This window comes from Phocoena sinus, chromosome 9 (genome assembly GCF_008692025.1).
Source record: "Phocoena sinus isolate mPhoSin1 chromosome 9, mPhoSin1.pri, whole genome shotgun sequence".
NCBI classification, from domain to species: Eukaryota; Metazoa; Chordata; class Mammalia; order Artiodactyla; family Phocoenidae; genus Phocoena; species Phocoena sinus.
This window is the reverse complement of record NC_045771.1, coordinates 81,869,631-81,888,577: the sequence shown is the minus strand read 5'-3', so window position 1 is coordinate 81,888,577 and position 18,947 is coordinate 81,869,631. Positions and strand designations below refer to the sequence as shown.

General features: G+C 32.8%; 1 protein-coding gene across 3 annotated transcripts in view; it reads right to left on the bottom strand.

The window, feature by feature from the left end:
* Positions 1–18,947, bottom strand: part of CACNA2D1 (calcium voltage-gated channel auxiliary subunit alpha2delta 1) — a 502,332-nt gene that overhangs the window by 75,996 nt on the left and 407,389 nt on the right. For 2 of the 3 annotated variants that reach the window (XM_032643128.1, XM_032643129.1), the window contains 4 exons: positions 15,537–15,641; positions 4,078–4,156; positions 3,139–3,188; positions 1,896–1,985 (listed from right to left, as the gene is read on the bottom strand). In XM_032643128.1, coding sequence (XP_032499019.1) covers positions 1,896–1,985; positions 3,139–3,188; positions 4,078–4,156; positions 15,537–15,641 — 324 coding nt within the window. Of the gene's footprint in view, positions 1–1,895; positions 1,986–3,138; positions 3,189–4,077; positions 4,157–15,532; positions 15,642–18,947 lie in introns of those variants that run through there. The other variant, XR_004351432.1, reaches the window with a different exon arrangement.

Here is an 18,947-nt window from a genome sequence, read left to right as displayed (position 1 = left end):
ATTTAGCTAACATGACACCGTCTTTTTAACCTCACTCTACTCTATCCCCAAATATATGGCCTTCTTTCTTCTGATTTCCAGAGCTCTCTTCGTTTTTCTTATATTCATTACATTTTGTGTTGGATTATTTTTACCTTTTTCTTCTTAAAATAACTGTTAATTTGATCAGCATATACTTTGAATCTGCTATGTGCAGAGATTATAAACAAATACTTAGAAATGAAAGACGGGTCACTTTTTATTCTCAAGTCAGTAAAATGAATGCTCTGTATATCCACTGACTAGACAATTAATTTGCTTCATTTGTTTCCTTTTTTTTTTTATATTTAGTTTCAGCTGGTAGAACAGCATATTTAGAACCCAAATCTCTTCCTAAAGTCATTTATGCTATCAGTAAGAACCTCACCAACAAGGCAGACATGCTGGTTAATGAACTTCTGGTCATAGGAAATACAACAGGGCATAGTTATTGACTCCTCCTATCATATTTTGTCCTGTGATGGATTTGGATACGTGAAACATTTTGACCATAGATTTAGTTGACCATGTGGCCTTAAATAAATATGTGATGTCAAGGAGGAACACTGGACAGTAATTTTAGCGAGGGCTTGAGGTAAGCAAGCTTCACTTTATCTTTCTCAGCACGCAAGGCTGCTGCTAATAGTGCCTATTTTTCTTCTAACTTCCTGTGTATGTTTACTTTACAAGAACCAAATGATAAGTAATTCTAAATGGATTGCATTCTGCCCTTTGGGTTCATCATTGCATTCAGAAAAGTAGTATCAGCATATAATTGAACTCCAAGTAGGAAAAGGGGCTACTGAATTAGCATTTACTTTTCAGGGCTTAATATTTTACGTCTCTCCAATATATTACATTAGTAAAATTGTTAATGAAGTCTTCTCTAATTAAGTTAAGCGTATGAGTAAATCTTAAATATGATAATTACTATTGATAACTTTCATACCAGGAAAGTAAAAATTACATTAAAACATGATTTCCCAACTTTGGCCCTATTCATATTTTGAGCTGGATAAGTCTTTGTTGTGTGTGTGTATGTGTGTGTGTTGGGGGTGTGTGTGACTGTTTTGTGCATTGTGTGGGATGTCTAACAGCATCCCTGGCATCTATTCATTGGATGCCGGTAGCAACCCCTCCCTATTCAGTCATGACAATCAATAATACCTATGGATATTTCCAAATGACCTAAGGGGCAAAATTACCACCAGTTGAGAACCACTGCTTTGAAATTTGGCATACCTGTACTAAAATTTCTATTGTGTAGTGGACAGATTAACATGTTTTTATTTGTTATTTCACACCAGATTTGATCACTTCAATGGCTATTTCCATAAATATTTGGGGTTGAATCTAAAGCAAGAAATTATATATGAAGAGGTGGCTAGGTTTGTGATTGTTCCAGGATAGAGTAAGATACTTTCTATTTAACTGCAAGTACTTTTCTGAGTTTTGTTGAGTCTGGTTTGAGATATGGAGGATATACATGCTTCTGCTAGCTGAAGTCTATTTTAAAAATACCTTCTTCACAATTCCTGTTCAAAATCTGCAGTAATAGGTACTAATTTATGTGACTTTAGTATTATTTTACATAAAAGTTCAAAAAGTTATCAAAATGGTCTTAAATTCAAGATTAGAGGTTTGAAATTCTACATCCTCAATGGCAACTGAAATATAACACTTTACATCTGTGGTTCTCCACTACACATAAGTCTACGTTTTTACGTAAATTATCTAAATTCTAGCGAAGAATGTTGTGATAGAAGGAATTTTGAAAGGGTTTCATGAACAGGAAAAGAGAAATGGAAGCTAGAAAGAAATAGCAGTCAACTGTGTGCTTTTGTTATGACAATTTTTGGTTGAACAGCCTAGCTTACCAGCGCATCCAGGTATACATTTGTCCACTGGACTTGCTTAGCTTTGTCTCCTGCTAAAACCATTGGTCTTCCCAGAACATCCAAATATTCCTATATATACATATACATAAAAAAGAGTTACGTGGTTGAAAACTAGAAATGCAGTGCTAAAAAAAACCCAAAAAAACTCCACAGAGAAAAAATTATCTAGAGTTAAAAATGAAGATGGAATCAAAATTATTAAGAAAGTTAAGCATATAATCATTCAATTCCTACTTTGGGTACTCCATAAATGGTATGTCTGCATACTTAGAATCAACAATATTTGACTTACATTATTTATACAATGTATCTACCCCAGTTTTTTTTCTAGTAACAAAATATTCTCTTTCTGAGGTTCAGCCAACAATAAGTGAAATACGTTCCTTGTGAATTGTTTTATGTTAATCTAAACTATTTAAGGCTCTGTGATTTACTGGATGGAACTACACAAATTTGAAATAATAAAGCAGCCACGTACTTGTTTTCGTATCACAGATTATTTGGCTGAAATTCAAAACTACATTTAAACATATCAAAGAATACATGAAATACTGTGCCAAATCTAGACATCAGGCTTAAATGCAGCTGCTGTTTCATTTCAAAATTCAATGTATTCAGTATTCATCTCCACAAATGCCACGTTATCTGTGCTAAATTTTGACTTAGTTTATTTTGTAGACCCTCAGTTATGTTTAGAATTAATGAGCTTAAATAGCAATTTAGGAATATTTAAAAATAATACATATTTAAATTAACTTAATTGCTTCACTCTCCCTGGTTATTTAACAAGCATGTTTTCAACTGAATGGTTGTAGAAAAATCATCTCCTTGCTGTAAGTTGTAATAATTATTGTCTAATTTTCTATGTTGTACCTACAACTTGGAGAAACTCATTTAAATAATTTGCAATAGAACCAAGTTGAAATTATATGATGAGATTGTTAGTAAACTGATTTTATTTACTTTCTATTATGTTTTTAACATCTGAGAAGAAAAAAATACTCATATATTTTTGCCTGGGTTCTGGATGTTTAAAAACACTTGGAACCTTAATGAAATGAAAACCAATACATTACCATGATACTCATCATTTTATTAAAAATGGAATAGTATGAATCACTTATTCATTTTCACCCATTTTCTCCATACTGAGCATATTTAAAGCAGCAAAGAAATATCCTAGTTTGAAAAAATACTTTAAACAAGTTTTAAAAAACCATACCTGAGTATTGATTCTTATTGCTCCAATGGAAGGAATTTCATAATAATAACCTGAAATATATATATACAGATTTATACATATAAACATTACAATATAATAAAAGACCACAAAATTATTTTATGGCTTTGTAGGAGACACTGACCACTTCTAACTGAGCAAACACTAAAATATCAACACCACTGATAAATCTGTAAAATGTCTGATGAATGTATTCTCATAGCAAATACACAGGCTTTATGAGAAATTTCACTACATTTCATAGATTGTATAAAACAAATGTTATTTTTCTACAAAGCAGTAGGGAACCTGGTATCATTAAAATTTTTCGTTGAAGAAATTATTAAAAATACACAATGATGGGTATCTAACAATTATTATATTCATATAAAATACCTGCCTAAAAATAGCTTTCAGAATAAATCTACGTTCTTTTTATTGCCATGTGGCATTTTTCAAATAACATGCTTTTTTTGTCTGAGTATAAAAGAAATATAGGTTCACTACACAAAGTCTGAATTATCTAGGAATGTATAAGAAGACATTTAAAAAAACAATAATTTAACCAGAGAAAAAAATGTGCATATTGTGTCACACTTCCTGATATCTAACTTTTACATAATTCAGATATTCTTTCATTCTTAATTCTTCATGTCAAGTTATATTTGATAAGCATCATTAGTATCATGCAATAAAATATATTCCTTTATAAAATGTACAATATGATCAGATGTCTGCATTTTTATGTAATGTAACACTAATATCAAAGTTGCTTATGTGTGTTTTTTTAATACAAAACATCTTCAGCATCCTATTCTTGCCTTGATTCCTATAAAAAATTAGCCATAACTTTAGAGTATTTGAAATGATAAGATGTAGGACTAACAACTACCAAATTCTTCTTCTTATAATAAAATGTGGTCAAGTGAACAGACTTGTTACCTTTATTTTCACAGGCCATCCACTGAATAGGTCCTCTGTCATAATTATGTTGACCAACTGAAAATGTGAATACACGTACCTGGTGAATTGAAAAATGGGTATCTGTTAGGTTGCATAGAATTTAATTGAAAGGCAAAACAAAAGAACTAAAAAAACATGTAAAAGCATGGTTTTCAGTTAATTAATGTGATAAGAAAAATTGAGGCCACTAAATCACTCAGGAAGGCACCAGAGAGAAACCACATAATCTACTGTAAATATAGACTTCAGTTACTAAATTTAAGTTAGTACTTGGGTGCTCTGCACCATATGTCAATCCTGTGGCAGGATCATGACTAAGGTTTCATTAGTAGAAATGGCATCTTTCAGGTTCAACCCAACTTCACCTATCTCACTTGGTTAAGATATATTATTCACATATTTAGTCACTGCAAAAAAAAAAAAAAAAGTCCTATTTCATAGGTATGAAAGGCAGTCATGATACTTTTAGTTGCTTAGGGCATTATACTTAATGATGGTTTCACTACTTTCACATCATAGAAATATTCAGGATGCACATGTATGATTATGATGTTAGTCGTATTACTTACTTTCTATAAAAGATGACTGGCATATATGATAAATGTTTTAAGCTCCTAGCATTTTTAAAAAGAATCAAAATATTGACTGTTTCTAATATATAATATGCAAATGTTTAAAAATTTAATTGAGATAGTATTTAATTATAGTAATTTATATATTCATTGGAAGCCACGGAATTTAAATAGTATAAAAGCATAGAAGATAAACTGAATGTCAATAAGTATTTAATAAAATGGCTATTTGACTTATATCGATTTTTACCAATTTAGTAATCTAAGTAAAACAGGTACTCTAAGTTGATCATTTTAGCTTTTTCTGAAGATAAACATGCAGAAAATCACTTTTCCATGAATTTATGGTCTGGTTTGAACTATGTTAAGAGCTTTTCCCTAATTCATGTCGACTGACTGTTTGAATTGACATTTTCTAACTGTTTCATCTGTTTCATCTTTTGCACAACTGCAGAGCACAAATCTCAAAAGAGATTTCACATTTGTTCTCTGTTCTTTTGCTGGTCTTGACTGCCCCGAGATCACATCATGACAATCCTTGCCCTAAAATGTACATCAGGGATATGGTTTCACTTGTAAAGTTTTACGTGAGCCACCCTTAGTTCATCCGGGTTTGCCTCGGCTAGTTATGTAAGAAGCCATACGTCAGAGTTTTAATCACCTCAAACTGTAAGGACAAATGACTGGTTCTAGTTTAACAGAAGCTGGTGACACCTACCTCTCTCTCTCTCAATCCCTCAAAATGCAAAATGCAGTCTCATTTCCTTAAAATTTTCAACTGGTTCATTTTGGGGGCTATGTATTTCAATGTAGCGTCACTACTTACATCGTAAAATTTACTCCTAAATGGAAATATTTTTATAAACAGGTTGGCAACCCTACTAACAATTCAATTTAACTGCCATACCTTAAAAACTGTCACGTGAATTCAGGGCAGGGAAACAATCAAGATGCTCCAGAAAGCACTTGGGGATGGCTTTCATAATTAACATTTGAAAGCATGTCTCACACTTTCAGTTTAAAGCACTGCTTTGTCTGGTCGCTCCTCTTACCACGACAGCGTTCCAGTAAAATGTTTTCCATAGAATACTTTTCAGTACAAAGAAATAAATAATAAGACTAAATGAATTATTATATCTACATCCCTAGAAATCAAGCATCTCTAATAACATAGAGGCTACACTTAGACACACACCATGTGATTATTTTGACTGATGTTATTCATCAAATAGTCCAAATAGACACAACTCAGCCAAAAAACATACTAGTAAAACACCACCACCAACAACAAAACTTGTTGTTTTATTTGTTTTACTACAAAAGTTTTGCCTGACCCCCATTGTTGGCCTCCATGGAGACCTCCATGGAGGTCTCATTCACAATGAATTGGTGAAATTTGATTATTTTTATATCCTAACTTTCCACTTGGAGTTTTAGATAGTTTCATTCCTCCTATTCCACACTATATTACTGCCACCCCGTGGAAGAGTTAATGAACTAACTAAAATTCCAGATGCCAAATCCACAGAGATGATTGCTATCCCCTCATTCTTCTGGTGTTTTTCACTTCTTTAAATGTACCATTCTTCCTTAGCTATAATTCTGGGGAAAGGAAAAAATAAAGTGATTCCTTGAAATAGGCATGATTTAGAAATTAAGGTAAATTACATTCTCAAAGGTGTATTTTTAGAGTTCTTTTCTTATTAGTGTATTTACATGGTCTTACATAAAAACAAATAAAATGACATATAAAATAACTTGAAACACAACGTGCAGTCATACAAGAGAAATATTTCATCTGACGTCTCCATTAAGCAAATTATTACTTTAAATCACGGCTTCATTAAAGCAAAGTTAACTTTACATTGATAATTACAATACGAGATCCATGTAACAAATACATACTGGAGACTTCTAAGTGAAATGTTCCTAGAAAATTTGCTAAATGATCCTGAACTGGTTGATTTTAGGCCATGTTTCAGAATGTTCAGCTCTGTGAGGGTCATATATGAAACATACACAGTTATAGATGGCTTTGAAAAATATTCTTCATAATGCTGGAGTCTAGGTCGCTAACAGAAATAATGTGCAAAGGTAGTACTGAATAAACGCTGGCTAGGGTTAAAACAGTTCCAAGATTGCACTACTGTATCTATTATAGTGCCTTATATAAAAATAGAAATAAATATTAAATGAAAAGAAATTAAATAGCTAAATGAGTGGTCTTAACGTTTTCCCAGAGGGACGTAAGACAAACTTTGATATCATCTGACATATAAATCAGTTCATTATTATAACAGAGTAGAGCCAAAACCGGACTGATATACGTCTAGCATTTTATAATTTGGGTTGTTTCATATACTTATATCACGGTAAATTCATACTCTTTTTCTTTTATGTTACGCTGACTTGCTCAATGGAGATGAGCAAACTTTTTCAGGCAAATTAAAGTATGTACAATACACTTAAACCATTTATGTGCTGTATTATTCCTAGAGAATGAAAATAAGTCATAATTATTGACTCATGCGTAGTTATATAAGAATATTCACAAAATAAATTGTAATTTGAGAGTGTATTTAATAAAATTAAACTTAAAACAATTAAAAATCAGTCTCTATTATTAGTTGCAAATTTATATAACTCGGCCTTCAGTTGGTTCAAAAATCATTTTTTCTCTGAACAGAACATTATAATTCCAAGATGTAAATTTGACATGTCAAGCCTGACCTACTTGATCAGAGAAAACTTTTAATTAACAGCAAATTGGGTTATTGATTGGTTTCTTACAATACACCACTGATTTATTCTTCAGTTCTAGACTTCCGCAACTCTGGTTTTTATTTTGTCTTGTTTGTTGAAGACTAACATACTTGTCTTCAATTAAGATTTTTCCAAAACCACAGGGTCATAAAAGCCATAGGAACTTCTTGTTTCCCAGCAGAACCCAGTTACTGGAAACTGTCACCTCAACAATTATCAGTTACCCAGAGTTCAAGTTTAATTTATAATAGGCAAATCTCCAAGGAATAATGGAAATGAGACTATGAAAAAAGAAAGCCAATAAAACTAAAATAAAAACTTCAGCTATCGACTCATGTTAGAAAAATGATGTCAGAAATGGGTTTTATTAATTTACTGTGCGTACTAAAATTTTTGGCATGAGGCCTATAAAAATACTAGATTGGACTGAATATTTTAGGAGAAAATTCTACAGTGGTTTCCATAATTCACAAGTGTACCAGAATCCAGAGCATTTAAAATAACCTACATCTCTAGTTTTATAGCATTATGAAATAAATAAAAGTGTCCAAATGCACCTTTCACACTTTATTTTATAAAGCCCAGTGATCTGAAAGGTTCTTACAAGCCTGCAAAGATCTGATGGCTTAGTTTAATCCATCTTAGCCTCTTAAGGCTGTGAGAAATATGTCCCTTAGCAGTATAAGCCTTGCTATCCGACCAGAAGGAAAGATCCTGGGTGGGCAAATGATGATTGGCATGGCCTCAAGGCTGCCCTGGAGAGAGAGACACACACAACCAGACAGTGCATTCTACATGAGGTTATGAAATTTGGACTGTACACTGTTTAAATGACTGACTTTGCCACTTAGTAGCTGTTTAACTTTCAACAAGTTTCTTAACGTTTCAAATTTTGGTTTTATTTCCAAAATGCGGATGATGTTGATGGTAATAAACATCTTTTGTCATATGGTTATTATAATTGTGAATGAAGTAATACATGAAAATCTTTTGTATTATATGGAAAATAATAAGCACAATAAATATTATCTATATGATGACTACAATGTCTCCTACAGTCAAGCTATCGGAATTCAATGAGGTAACATTTTCCATTAGTGGGATACTAGGCTTTCATGCCTTAAAAAGAACTTAAAATAACCTGAAGTAACACCTTCCCAAAGGAACAAATTTGGCTTGCTTTATTGCATTTAGCAATAAACTCCAAAGAAAATGAGCCAATATTGTCTAAATGCCATTGTGTCCATATAAGATATATCATGGAATTGCCCAGGGTCTGACAAATGCAAGAATTTCACAAGTGACCTTTGAATTAGTCTGAGTAAAATACACAAAGCAACTTTAAAAAAGGAAAACAAAATGCAGTAGGTTTTGCCTACATGATCTTACAACACCAAGCAGATATTTCTCTCACATTTCTTGCATGTGCGTACATAACACAGATACATGCCTCAGGATTATGTTGGTCTTTAAAATTTTTAACAATTATAATGAATCACCCTTGCATTATCAGATTATAAGGAAGTAATTTTGGGTTTCCCTTCCCTCTGCACACATTTATAGTACTTGACACAGGAGCAATAAGCTATGGACGCATTTCATTTCCAAGCAGTTATAGCTCTGCAAAGACTATTGTCAGCAGAGGTCAGGAAATAAGCAATATACTGATTTATTTCAGGTGTTCTTCTTGGATAATGCTAAATACTTCACTGACACTAATTATGAGAATACTCATGAAAAACTATGTGTTGGACTGGTGAGGGTGAATGGAGAGGTGCCATCAATACAATTGTTTTTTATATAAACTTAAGCCCTCCCTACTTACTTATAAAATGACATATCCAAGAGTGGAACATACATTTTACTTTACATTCCACTTATACGGAAAAAATTGTTTTAAATTATTTGCTTTTAAAAAGAGCAAAGCTATTGAATTTTTTAACATTTACGAATGTTTTATAATTTATCTTCGAGCTTATTTATTGCATATTTATATTTATTTATGCTGGGCATCCTCAGTAAATACACTTAGCAACCCCTGTGAGTCAAGCCCTTGCTAGCCTCTAAGGAGTCAATGGTAGGTTTACAAACTAACACAACCCCTAGTTCATGGAGCTTTTAATAGAGGAGAGTTCAAGATAACAGGTGAATAAATACATAATTAAAATAATAAAAAATGGTAATCTGGGAGAAAGAAAACAGAGGAAAGATGGTGCTGAAATAGAGAACTTACGGTAAAGAAGGTGTGTGGGGAAAGGAGACCACACTAGAAAGACTGAGCAGGGAAGACCTCTGCGCAGAGATACGTGGCAAGCAGAATTCTCAATCTGAGAAGAAGGCAGCCACAGAAGAAGCAGAACAGAGTGCCTCTCCTGGTAGAATGATTTCACACAAACCAAAGGCAATCCCAGTTTTAGGTGGCGCAATTCTACCTAGAAATTATTTCGAGTGCATTTTTTGCACTCTATGGCTTAAGTCTTGCAATGCATTTTGTGCTTAATGTAATACTTATTCTCATTTTTCATTAGATTTGTTTTAGCTACTAAATTAAGGACTCTGTAAAATGTATGGAAGTAATATTACTCAGACCCGAAGAGAATGTACCTGATAATATTTTCCTTCGTTTAGATAATGAATTATCAACATTCATTTTATTCTAAGAAAGCAAATGTAAATAAATCTGTCAGAGAGAAGGACACATACACACATGCACGCACACACACGCATTTTAAATTGATCATCTCTCTACTGGGCCAGTGTTACTTGTAATTACTGTTTTCAGCTATACCGTAAGTCCAGCATAAATAATATATTTCGTTTTTAGAACACAGGTACAGTCCTAATCTAAAGCTGAAAAATCTTTGGGAAACTGTTGAAAGTGCCAAAATACACGAAATGTAACTTTTCAGAAGCAGTGTATTTGTTAAACAGTATGAAATATTCTACAAGTCTGAATGCCCTTCATTATCACATGTTTGAACATTCCTTCCAAAGGCTTCATTCTTTCCTGATGGAGAAGCCAGGCAGAGACAATTGAGAAGGCAATGAATTATTTGCCATGAATTATTTTCCCTACCATCTGTTGAAAAAGTAATTGACAGTTTTCACTCTTATTGTATAAAACACATATGCAGATTCAGCCATTTGTGATTTGATTTAGATTTTTGTAGCCTATAAATTATTTCTCTCTATTTTGGATCTGACAAAAAAATAGAAAAGACTGCCAATCATTTTTTAAAGAATTTAAAAAAATAATGAATCTATTGTCAGGCAATTATAACTTTAGCTATGCATTCTTTATTTTAAAAATTATTCCACACTATCATGTTTTTTTCCCATTTGTTCTTCTCTTTCGATTTACTATTTTGAAATTTTCATTTTATAGATTTTGAATGCCTTTTTATTTTTGATTAATTCTGAGAATTAATCTAAGGGTCTGAGAACTATTTTCTAGCTGGCTAGACAATTTTAAGTGTGTACTGCTAACCAAAATCCCTTTGCTATTATACAGAAAATCAAATATTTTTAATTTTCCTAGGTCTGGGAATTATCTTTCAACTCTGTGTCTGGTTTTACTTTCCTTTATTCATTTGTTTGCACTCTATGATAAAGTTCATTTTGGTTTTGGCACCATTTTTAAGGAAGTCTCATACACACGGGTGAGCCCTAAGGAATGGCATAGTTGCAGGTAAAGATTAGAAAGTGAATGCATTTTAATGTGGAACAGCTGTGTGAGATTACCATGGACTCAGTTTTAAACTGTACCTATCTATAATCAGGTAGATTAATTCCCAAGAGTAATACATTTCAAAAGAACCCAAACATTTTGTTCTAATTCTTAAACCTTTGGCCTCATTAAATTGTGCTGTATATCTGCAGCCTCATTCATCAGCTCTATGGATGTACCTCATCACACCTACCTGGGTTGCTCTGAATGATTTCTAATGTCATCTGGATGAAAAATGACTTTAAATGAATCACTCAGCAGCCACATTAATGTCAAGCAAGAGGCTCGGGGAGGAAGTAGGATTCAAAGAGTAGTTTTCAGATTTTTTTTCTTTAAAAGCTCTCCAAACTTTGTGACTTTGCAATTTTGATATTTTTAAGCTGCAAGTGAACTTCTATCTTGAAAAGCATGCTTTAAAATAAAGTTATAATCGAATATAGAATTTTTAAATGTATTGAAAGTTTTTATTTTACTAACTCTATCAAATTCAGTTTTATACATCAGCCATTTGAAAGATAATGTGGCTAGTGAAGTTCTGAGTTGATAAACTTATTATGTAATATATGAATTTTGCAGGTAAAGAATTGGTCCGTCATACCCATACCCATCCTTAGATGACAAAGATAGACAATGATCTTCCGTATCAGTGTCTGTGGCAGCAAATCTCTCAGACTGGGCGGATGAATGGAAGATATAGAGAAGTCTGAATAAGGAGGGAAAGTTAGAAAGGGTTTGACAATTCACCCAAAACCGTTTGAAGCCATGTTTGAAGATGGTGGAAAAAACCTCTCCTATACATATACACACTGTTTTTAGTAGGTACCTTTACACACTATTTGCACACATACACCCTTGGCATAAACAATTAACTATGTAGATGTTGTCTTGACAAAGTACAAATACACTCAAAAATATAGGTGAATTAAAAGTGTTTGTCTGCCATCATCTATTTTCACTGTTAGTGGACACAGAACATACAAATACCAAGAGACAAATTTTGTGTTTAATGTGGTTTTCCCACATTAGGAAATTCAAAAAGCCACTGAACTTGAAGTAAAGTGCATATGAAATGTGGTACAACAATATTTCCAGAAATATAATTCCTACTTGTCCAATTCAGATATCTGTGCTCTGTATCTCTCTCAATCCCTCCTCTTTCAAGGTTCTCCTCTGTTTTGTAACTATAAGATTTCTTGTCTGGGTATCCCTTTACTAACCTTAACATATAATAATGACTGGGCTCTTCCATCTTTAAAAAAACAAAATGTATGCATGCACATATGTGTGTGTGCACAGCTTCACCCAGAACTGACTGTCTTATATTTTTCCTAGTATTTCTTAGCAAATTTGCAAAGATTTTAGAAAAAATAGTTCATGTTCAGATTTCTACGTCCTCATGCCTTAAGCACGTCTCAACTACCTGTCGGAATTTACTCACTGAACTTTACATAAGAGAGCTAAGCCAAAGTTACACACATGGTCCCTTGTTCCTGGAAATACAATGGACAGAAGGAATGTCCATTTAAAACAGATATAAATATGTGCGCATATATCTGTGTATGTAAGTACGTATACATGTATGAGTGTGTATGACAGAACTTTGCTACACCACTGAAATTAGACTCACATAAAAAATGTAGTACCTAATTCCAAGGACATCTTAACGTTTCTTAGCTAATCATACATTTATTTTAAAATCACAGAAACTAAGCACTGACTACTTAATTTTCAAAGTTGCTTTGGAATTCACAAAAATTATATGTCCTTAGGAGAAGTGTGTGTCCTTAAAGCACAGCAACATTCATAGGCAAACAGCAGGATTACTGAGTAAGATTAGATTCATCAGTTTTACAAAAATGAATTCAATATGAGTAATTTCTTAGGTGGTTTAGCATGTTGCAAAATGCCTTTGTTTAAAACGTGGAGTTCCTATAAAAGGTGAAGGGGATGAGAAGTAGTGTTTCAAGATAATAATACTTAGATTGGACATTTTTAGGATATATACATAGAAAAATGACTTTCAACTAGTTAATTCTTCATATATTCAATCAACTGAACAATTTGTGAAAACAGAGGGTAGAATACAATTGTTTTCCTTATGGCATAAAACCTCTTATATTTTAAAGAAAGGAAAAACATAAACTTATGATATGCCTCCAAGACATATTATTGTGTTAATTCTATATACAAACAGAGTTTGGGGAGAGAAAGAAAAAAAGTTTAGATGAAAATTTCTTCTCTTTTTATACATTTAAATTCTTTTATTTAAACCTGTTGAAGTTTTTTTTTTACTCTTTGAAATCAGAATCTATCTTAAGCACAAATTATGATATAGATTGTAACATTCATTAACATATTTGTTTAAGAAACTCTTCCTTTTAGAAGAAAAATATCCAGAGGTGAATGATATTCCCGCTGGTTGGTTCAGATGATATCAAAATTAAAGAAAAGATTTATCTAAACTTATATTCATTAAAAAACGAAAAGTAGTGGGGCTTGCACTTATATACCTCTATCACAAAATAATAAAATATACTTGAAATTATGACTACAAGATGCTAAGAAGTCTCTTCCAAATTATCAGTGTATGATTAATTAGTAGAATATTGAGATAAATGTATTATATTAATAGAGTTCAATTTGGGCTAAATTTATCTTATTACCATTGAGTTCTCCAAAACATGGTAATGTTACATTATTGAGAATATTTAAATAAGTGAAATAGTCCTTACTCCAGGTTATGTTTTTTAATTATGAATTTGTTCTGTAACAGAAATCATGCTTCCAACTTTTGTTAAGACATACTCAAGTTACTTATTGCCATGTATTGAGAACTATCTCTGAATCTGTGTTCTCTGCAGGATGATGAGAGCTCAAAGTTAAACAATACAAAGGCCCAGTCTTATAGGACCTTGTCATCTAGAGAGGGAACAGAGAAGAGATTTTGTGGGTAGAATACAGTGTGAGGGACGCGTAGGGCTGAATACACTGTGCTATATGGGATCAGAGCACGAGCCTGAAGTGGGAGAAAAGTGTCAGGAACATCCTTCAGGGGGTGATGATTGCCCAGGATTCTGAACAATGAGTAGCAGTTACTAAATAAAGTAAGTAATGCACACTACATCTTAGATTAATACATCTGTATCTTCCCATTACTTTTCATTCTACTGATGTTTTTGAAACAAATATTCACAAAATCAAGTTACTATTTGAAAATATTCAGTCTATTAACAGTTCAGTCCATTTATCAACTTTTTCAAAAGGAACAGCTCTTCTTTATAATCAAAGTCACCAGGTGTTTTTAAAAAAACTTAACCCTTGCATTAAACTTATGTCATATGACATTATACTTTAATAGCATATGCAATATCAAAGAGTTGAGTATTAAAAAATTTTGTGAATAATTTGAAGGTATGTGTATTGGGTTGGCCAAAAAGGTCACTTGGTTAATGAATATGTTGTTCAATAAAGTTCCTAGTGAAAATGAAAAATGTGTCTTTTATTTTTACTTAAAACTGAACAAACTTTTTGGCCAACCCAATATGTCTATGTTTTCAACTCCAATCATTTTTAAAGTACCTAAGGGTGTTTCAAAGTGTCCCAGATTTTTTCATCAATACTCTACCCCATTATTCACAATATTTTGCCTGCCAAAATATATAACTTATATATATTTACCTAAATGTATTAATATACATTTTTTTCTCTTTTTAATTCCTCACACACATATAAAACAATTCATTAGAGTTAATGACGAGTCACACCTCTCAAAATGGTAAAAATTTCAATTAAAAGCCAAGTCAACTGGCATTTTACCCTTAAGAGTCCCCTTGTGAAATATACAATTTCTGTTGAAATTGTGGAAACATAAGATATAGGTTATAATTTTTCATTACTTATTTATGGATCCTTAGCATTTTAACAAACCAAGTTGAGAATCATTGTTCTTTTATAAAATTTGGAGAGTCCGTAAGAAAATTGAAATAAGCTGATAGTAGCAGTGCTAGAAAAAACAGTTACATTTGATATTTTCCACACTATCAGTAGGTTCAGCCACATGGGTGAACTTTCAAAACAGGTCTTTCTACAATACTTTCCTCTGCAGTAGAACAAACAAAGAAACAAATATATTCCTATATAGGCTTCTATAAGTTCAAATTATTTTATTAATGAATTAGTCATAAGGTACTTATGAATCTCACAGAAGATATCTAACATTTAATTCAGTGATTAGCTTATAATCCATCTGTATGACTTTATAATCAGCACACTAATGTTTTAACCAAAAATGTCTTCCCTCACCACCCCCGCCACTCTCTCTTTAAAAACCACCTAAATTACTATTAAATTTAAAACATTGGAAAAATCACACTCACTTTTTTGTCTTTGTTGTATTTGGTAAATATCTCCTGAGCTCTCTCTTCTCCTCCATCCGTGAACAACATGATAATCTTATTGCAGTTGGCTCTAGACACATTATACTGTTAAAACAAAATGTATGTCATTCATAATAAAAGGGAGGGAGTATAAAAGTAATATGGAAAGAGCATGCACAGGTTGCAAGTAATGACCGAAGTATCTGCTCAATAAGTCAATTCTAAGAACCAGTTCCTGGATCAAGCCAGGGCTACGCATCCCTACACAGGGGCTCTGCCTCATTCCCAACACCCACGGGTCTCCCTTCCTTCAGGCTTCTGATCAAAGGTCACCTTACCAGTGAGGACTTTCCTGATAACTTTCCCCTCCCAGGCTGTATTTTTCTCCATAGCATTTCACATTGGTTTACATGTAGTATATATTTTACTTGTCTTTTTATTATTGGCTTCTCCCAATAGAATGTTAAATGCCAAAAGGGCATAAACTTGTGTCGTTTTTGTTCAGTGTCGTTTCCTTGCCTAGATGAATGCCTAGCACATAATAACCTCTCAGTGGTTAATAAATGGGTTTTAAATTAATTAATGGCCATGACGTCAATTGTATACCCCTATAATTTACACGAGAAACAAAGAAAGAATATTAATAAAATGTGCATAGCTTTTCACATATATTTTCAATCTATTCACAAACATTTGTTCCTCTCTTCCCTCCTTCATCTCACTTTATTCACTTTACATTTCTGAAATTGCAGTGTTGATCCCTAATGCCCAGTGCTCTTTCCTATCTTTGTAAATGTCGACAGCTACTTCCAGAATATTCTCCTATCTGCTCCCAAGCAGCCACACATATTCTAATCCTGAAAGACTCAATTCCAGTGCTAAATCCTTTCTTACACTTTCTTTAAGGTCCCCAAAGAGTTGGATTTAGGTAAACAACGGATTAGCATCAAAGGGCCATGAAAATGCACAATTAATTTAGAAAGCTGTATTTCTCTGAGGTCTGAAATTATAATCTCAGCCTTTCTACTGTTGTGAAATGTGTTTGTGAAAGTGTTGAGAACAAAAGATTCACACCAATTTATGAATGCTCAGCTTCTTCGAAAATATCAACCCTCTAGTTCAGCAATATTCAAAGGAGATACAACGTGAGCCTAATTTGTAATTTTAACCCTCTAATGGTCACATTAAAGAAAGTAAAAAGAAATATCTGAAATTCTAATAACATATTAACTCAGTCGTTCAAAAATGTTATCAATTCAACATCAAATAATATAAAAGTTACTGAGATAATATACTTTTTTTTCTTTCATAATAAGTACTAAAATTTCAGTGTGTACTTGTAACACATTTCAGTTCAGACCAGGCACATTTCAAGTGCACAACACCCACTTGTGATCATGGTTATCACACTGGACAGCACAGTTTTGGTGTTTAAGTGACTAATACATTTTTTAAAAAATCACTAATTCTCCTATAGTATTTAAGCTTATTGAAGGTCCCTATTCCTATTTGTCAAAAAAGGAAATCCCATTTCCTGTGGAAAAGTTAATGAAGACAACATTTTGCTTTACTGATGAAAAGATCCTGTTTCATATATTCTTACCCCGTTGACTAGGCCATTAGACCATGCGGAGTTAAGGCTTTTAACCAAGTATTGTGAAAACTCAAGTATTAACTAATACAATTTATCACATTCAAGCACCATTCTTATTTTTGAAGATAATTATCTGAAAATTTGACCATACAAAAATTTACATATTTTATCATCAAAATAATTTTGTGAAAAGTGTTGAAGTCCCTTAAACTAAAATTAGTTTCTCTAATGAATTGTGTTTTCTATTTGCGAATGTAAAATGGGCAAAATAATATTTACCTAAAGGACTGTCTCAGAAAAGTGATAAAGTAACTAAAGTTTTTAGAACAGAATATGGTTTCATTTTTTGAAGTAGTGGAGGTATTCTTATTATTATCACTAAATACAAGTATCAAAGCTACTTTTAGCACATTGAGTCTTGCTGATCATTCGTAAGACACCCACAAAAAGAGGAACGCAGAAATGTGTTTTCAACATCATTTTTCCTCAGGACTTGTGGGAAAGCAGAGTCTATCTCAGCAATTTTTCACTGGGTTTGCAGCTAAAGAATCACACAGTCACAAGAAGTATACGTAACTGGCTTGGAAGGAACTAAGCCAAGGAAAGAAATTGATTATGTCAATAAAAATACAACAGCTAGGGTTGGTAAATTACGTTAATATGGTATTTCATGACACACTGTTGTATCTCTGTGTGGCCAGTATGTAGCACAGCATCTATCATATGCACTCAATAAAATTTTTTTGGAAAAATGCATCTCAATATATTTGTCAGTATTTTATGAAATGCTAACTGAAGACTAATTCAAATCTTAACGTCTAATTCTATTTGACACTTGATTCAGTGATCTTAAGGGTAAACCTTGCCGGGACAAACAAAAGAGAAGGAATGGCATTGCATGATGAGAAAAAGACTAGAAGTGTCTGAAAGAGGTAACAGAACATGCTTCAGCTCAATAAGGCAAGCCATGGCGTTTGGGAAAATTATTTTAAAATGAAGAATTGCAATATCTAAGCGACATGTGGAAAGCAAAACACATGAGGTTTACTATTGAGGACATATTAAAAAATGATTTACAACTTTGGTAAAGGCAGTGGGAGAGGCCAATAGGAGTTAGATCATATTTTATCAGCAACTAATAATGAACGTGCGAGTTAACGTGGCCCCTCTACATGACTGCCTCTGAAATAGTACATTAGGCTTGAGACTTCTCATCATCATTTCACAACGGAAACCTGAATAGGAGGGAATGAGTGAGGCCAGTTAACAACACTAAGAGGAATAATTAAAATGCCAAGATCTAGAAAACTTGATTATTGACTCAAGAGAAAAAAGTTAATATAAAAACCTTTCACATTCCTTTACTACAGAAAGAATATATCCCACTCTAATGATCAATTATGCTTGAATTTCAAAGCTTTGAGTTTTCATTTTTTTATTAATAAACATACATTATTTAATAATCATATGCATTTTACCAAAGATAATTTCCCCTGAAAACTGCAGTGTGGAACTTCTTTGCTTTTCTAACTCCTTACTTGCTTATCTAATGGTATCTAAAAAAAATATCACTACCTCAAACTCTAAATAATTGAAAATTCTACTCTCACATTCCCTCTTTGTAGACTCCTGTGCCACCATCCACCTAGTTTTCCAGTTCAGAGAACTTGGAATCACCCCCTCCCCCTCCCCGCAACCCCTCCTACCCACCCAATCAGGTCACTTGCCTTAACATCTCTGCACGTCTAGTCCAACACCAGGATTTCTACAATAGCTTCTTAACGTAGAACACTCGTCAGATGATGTCTTTCTCCTAC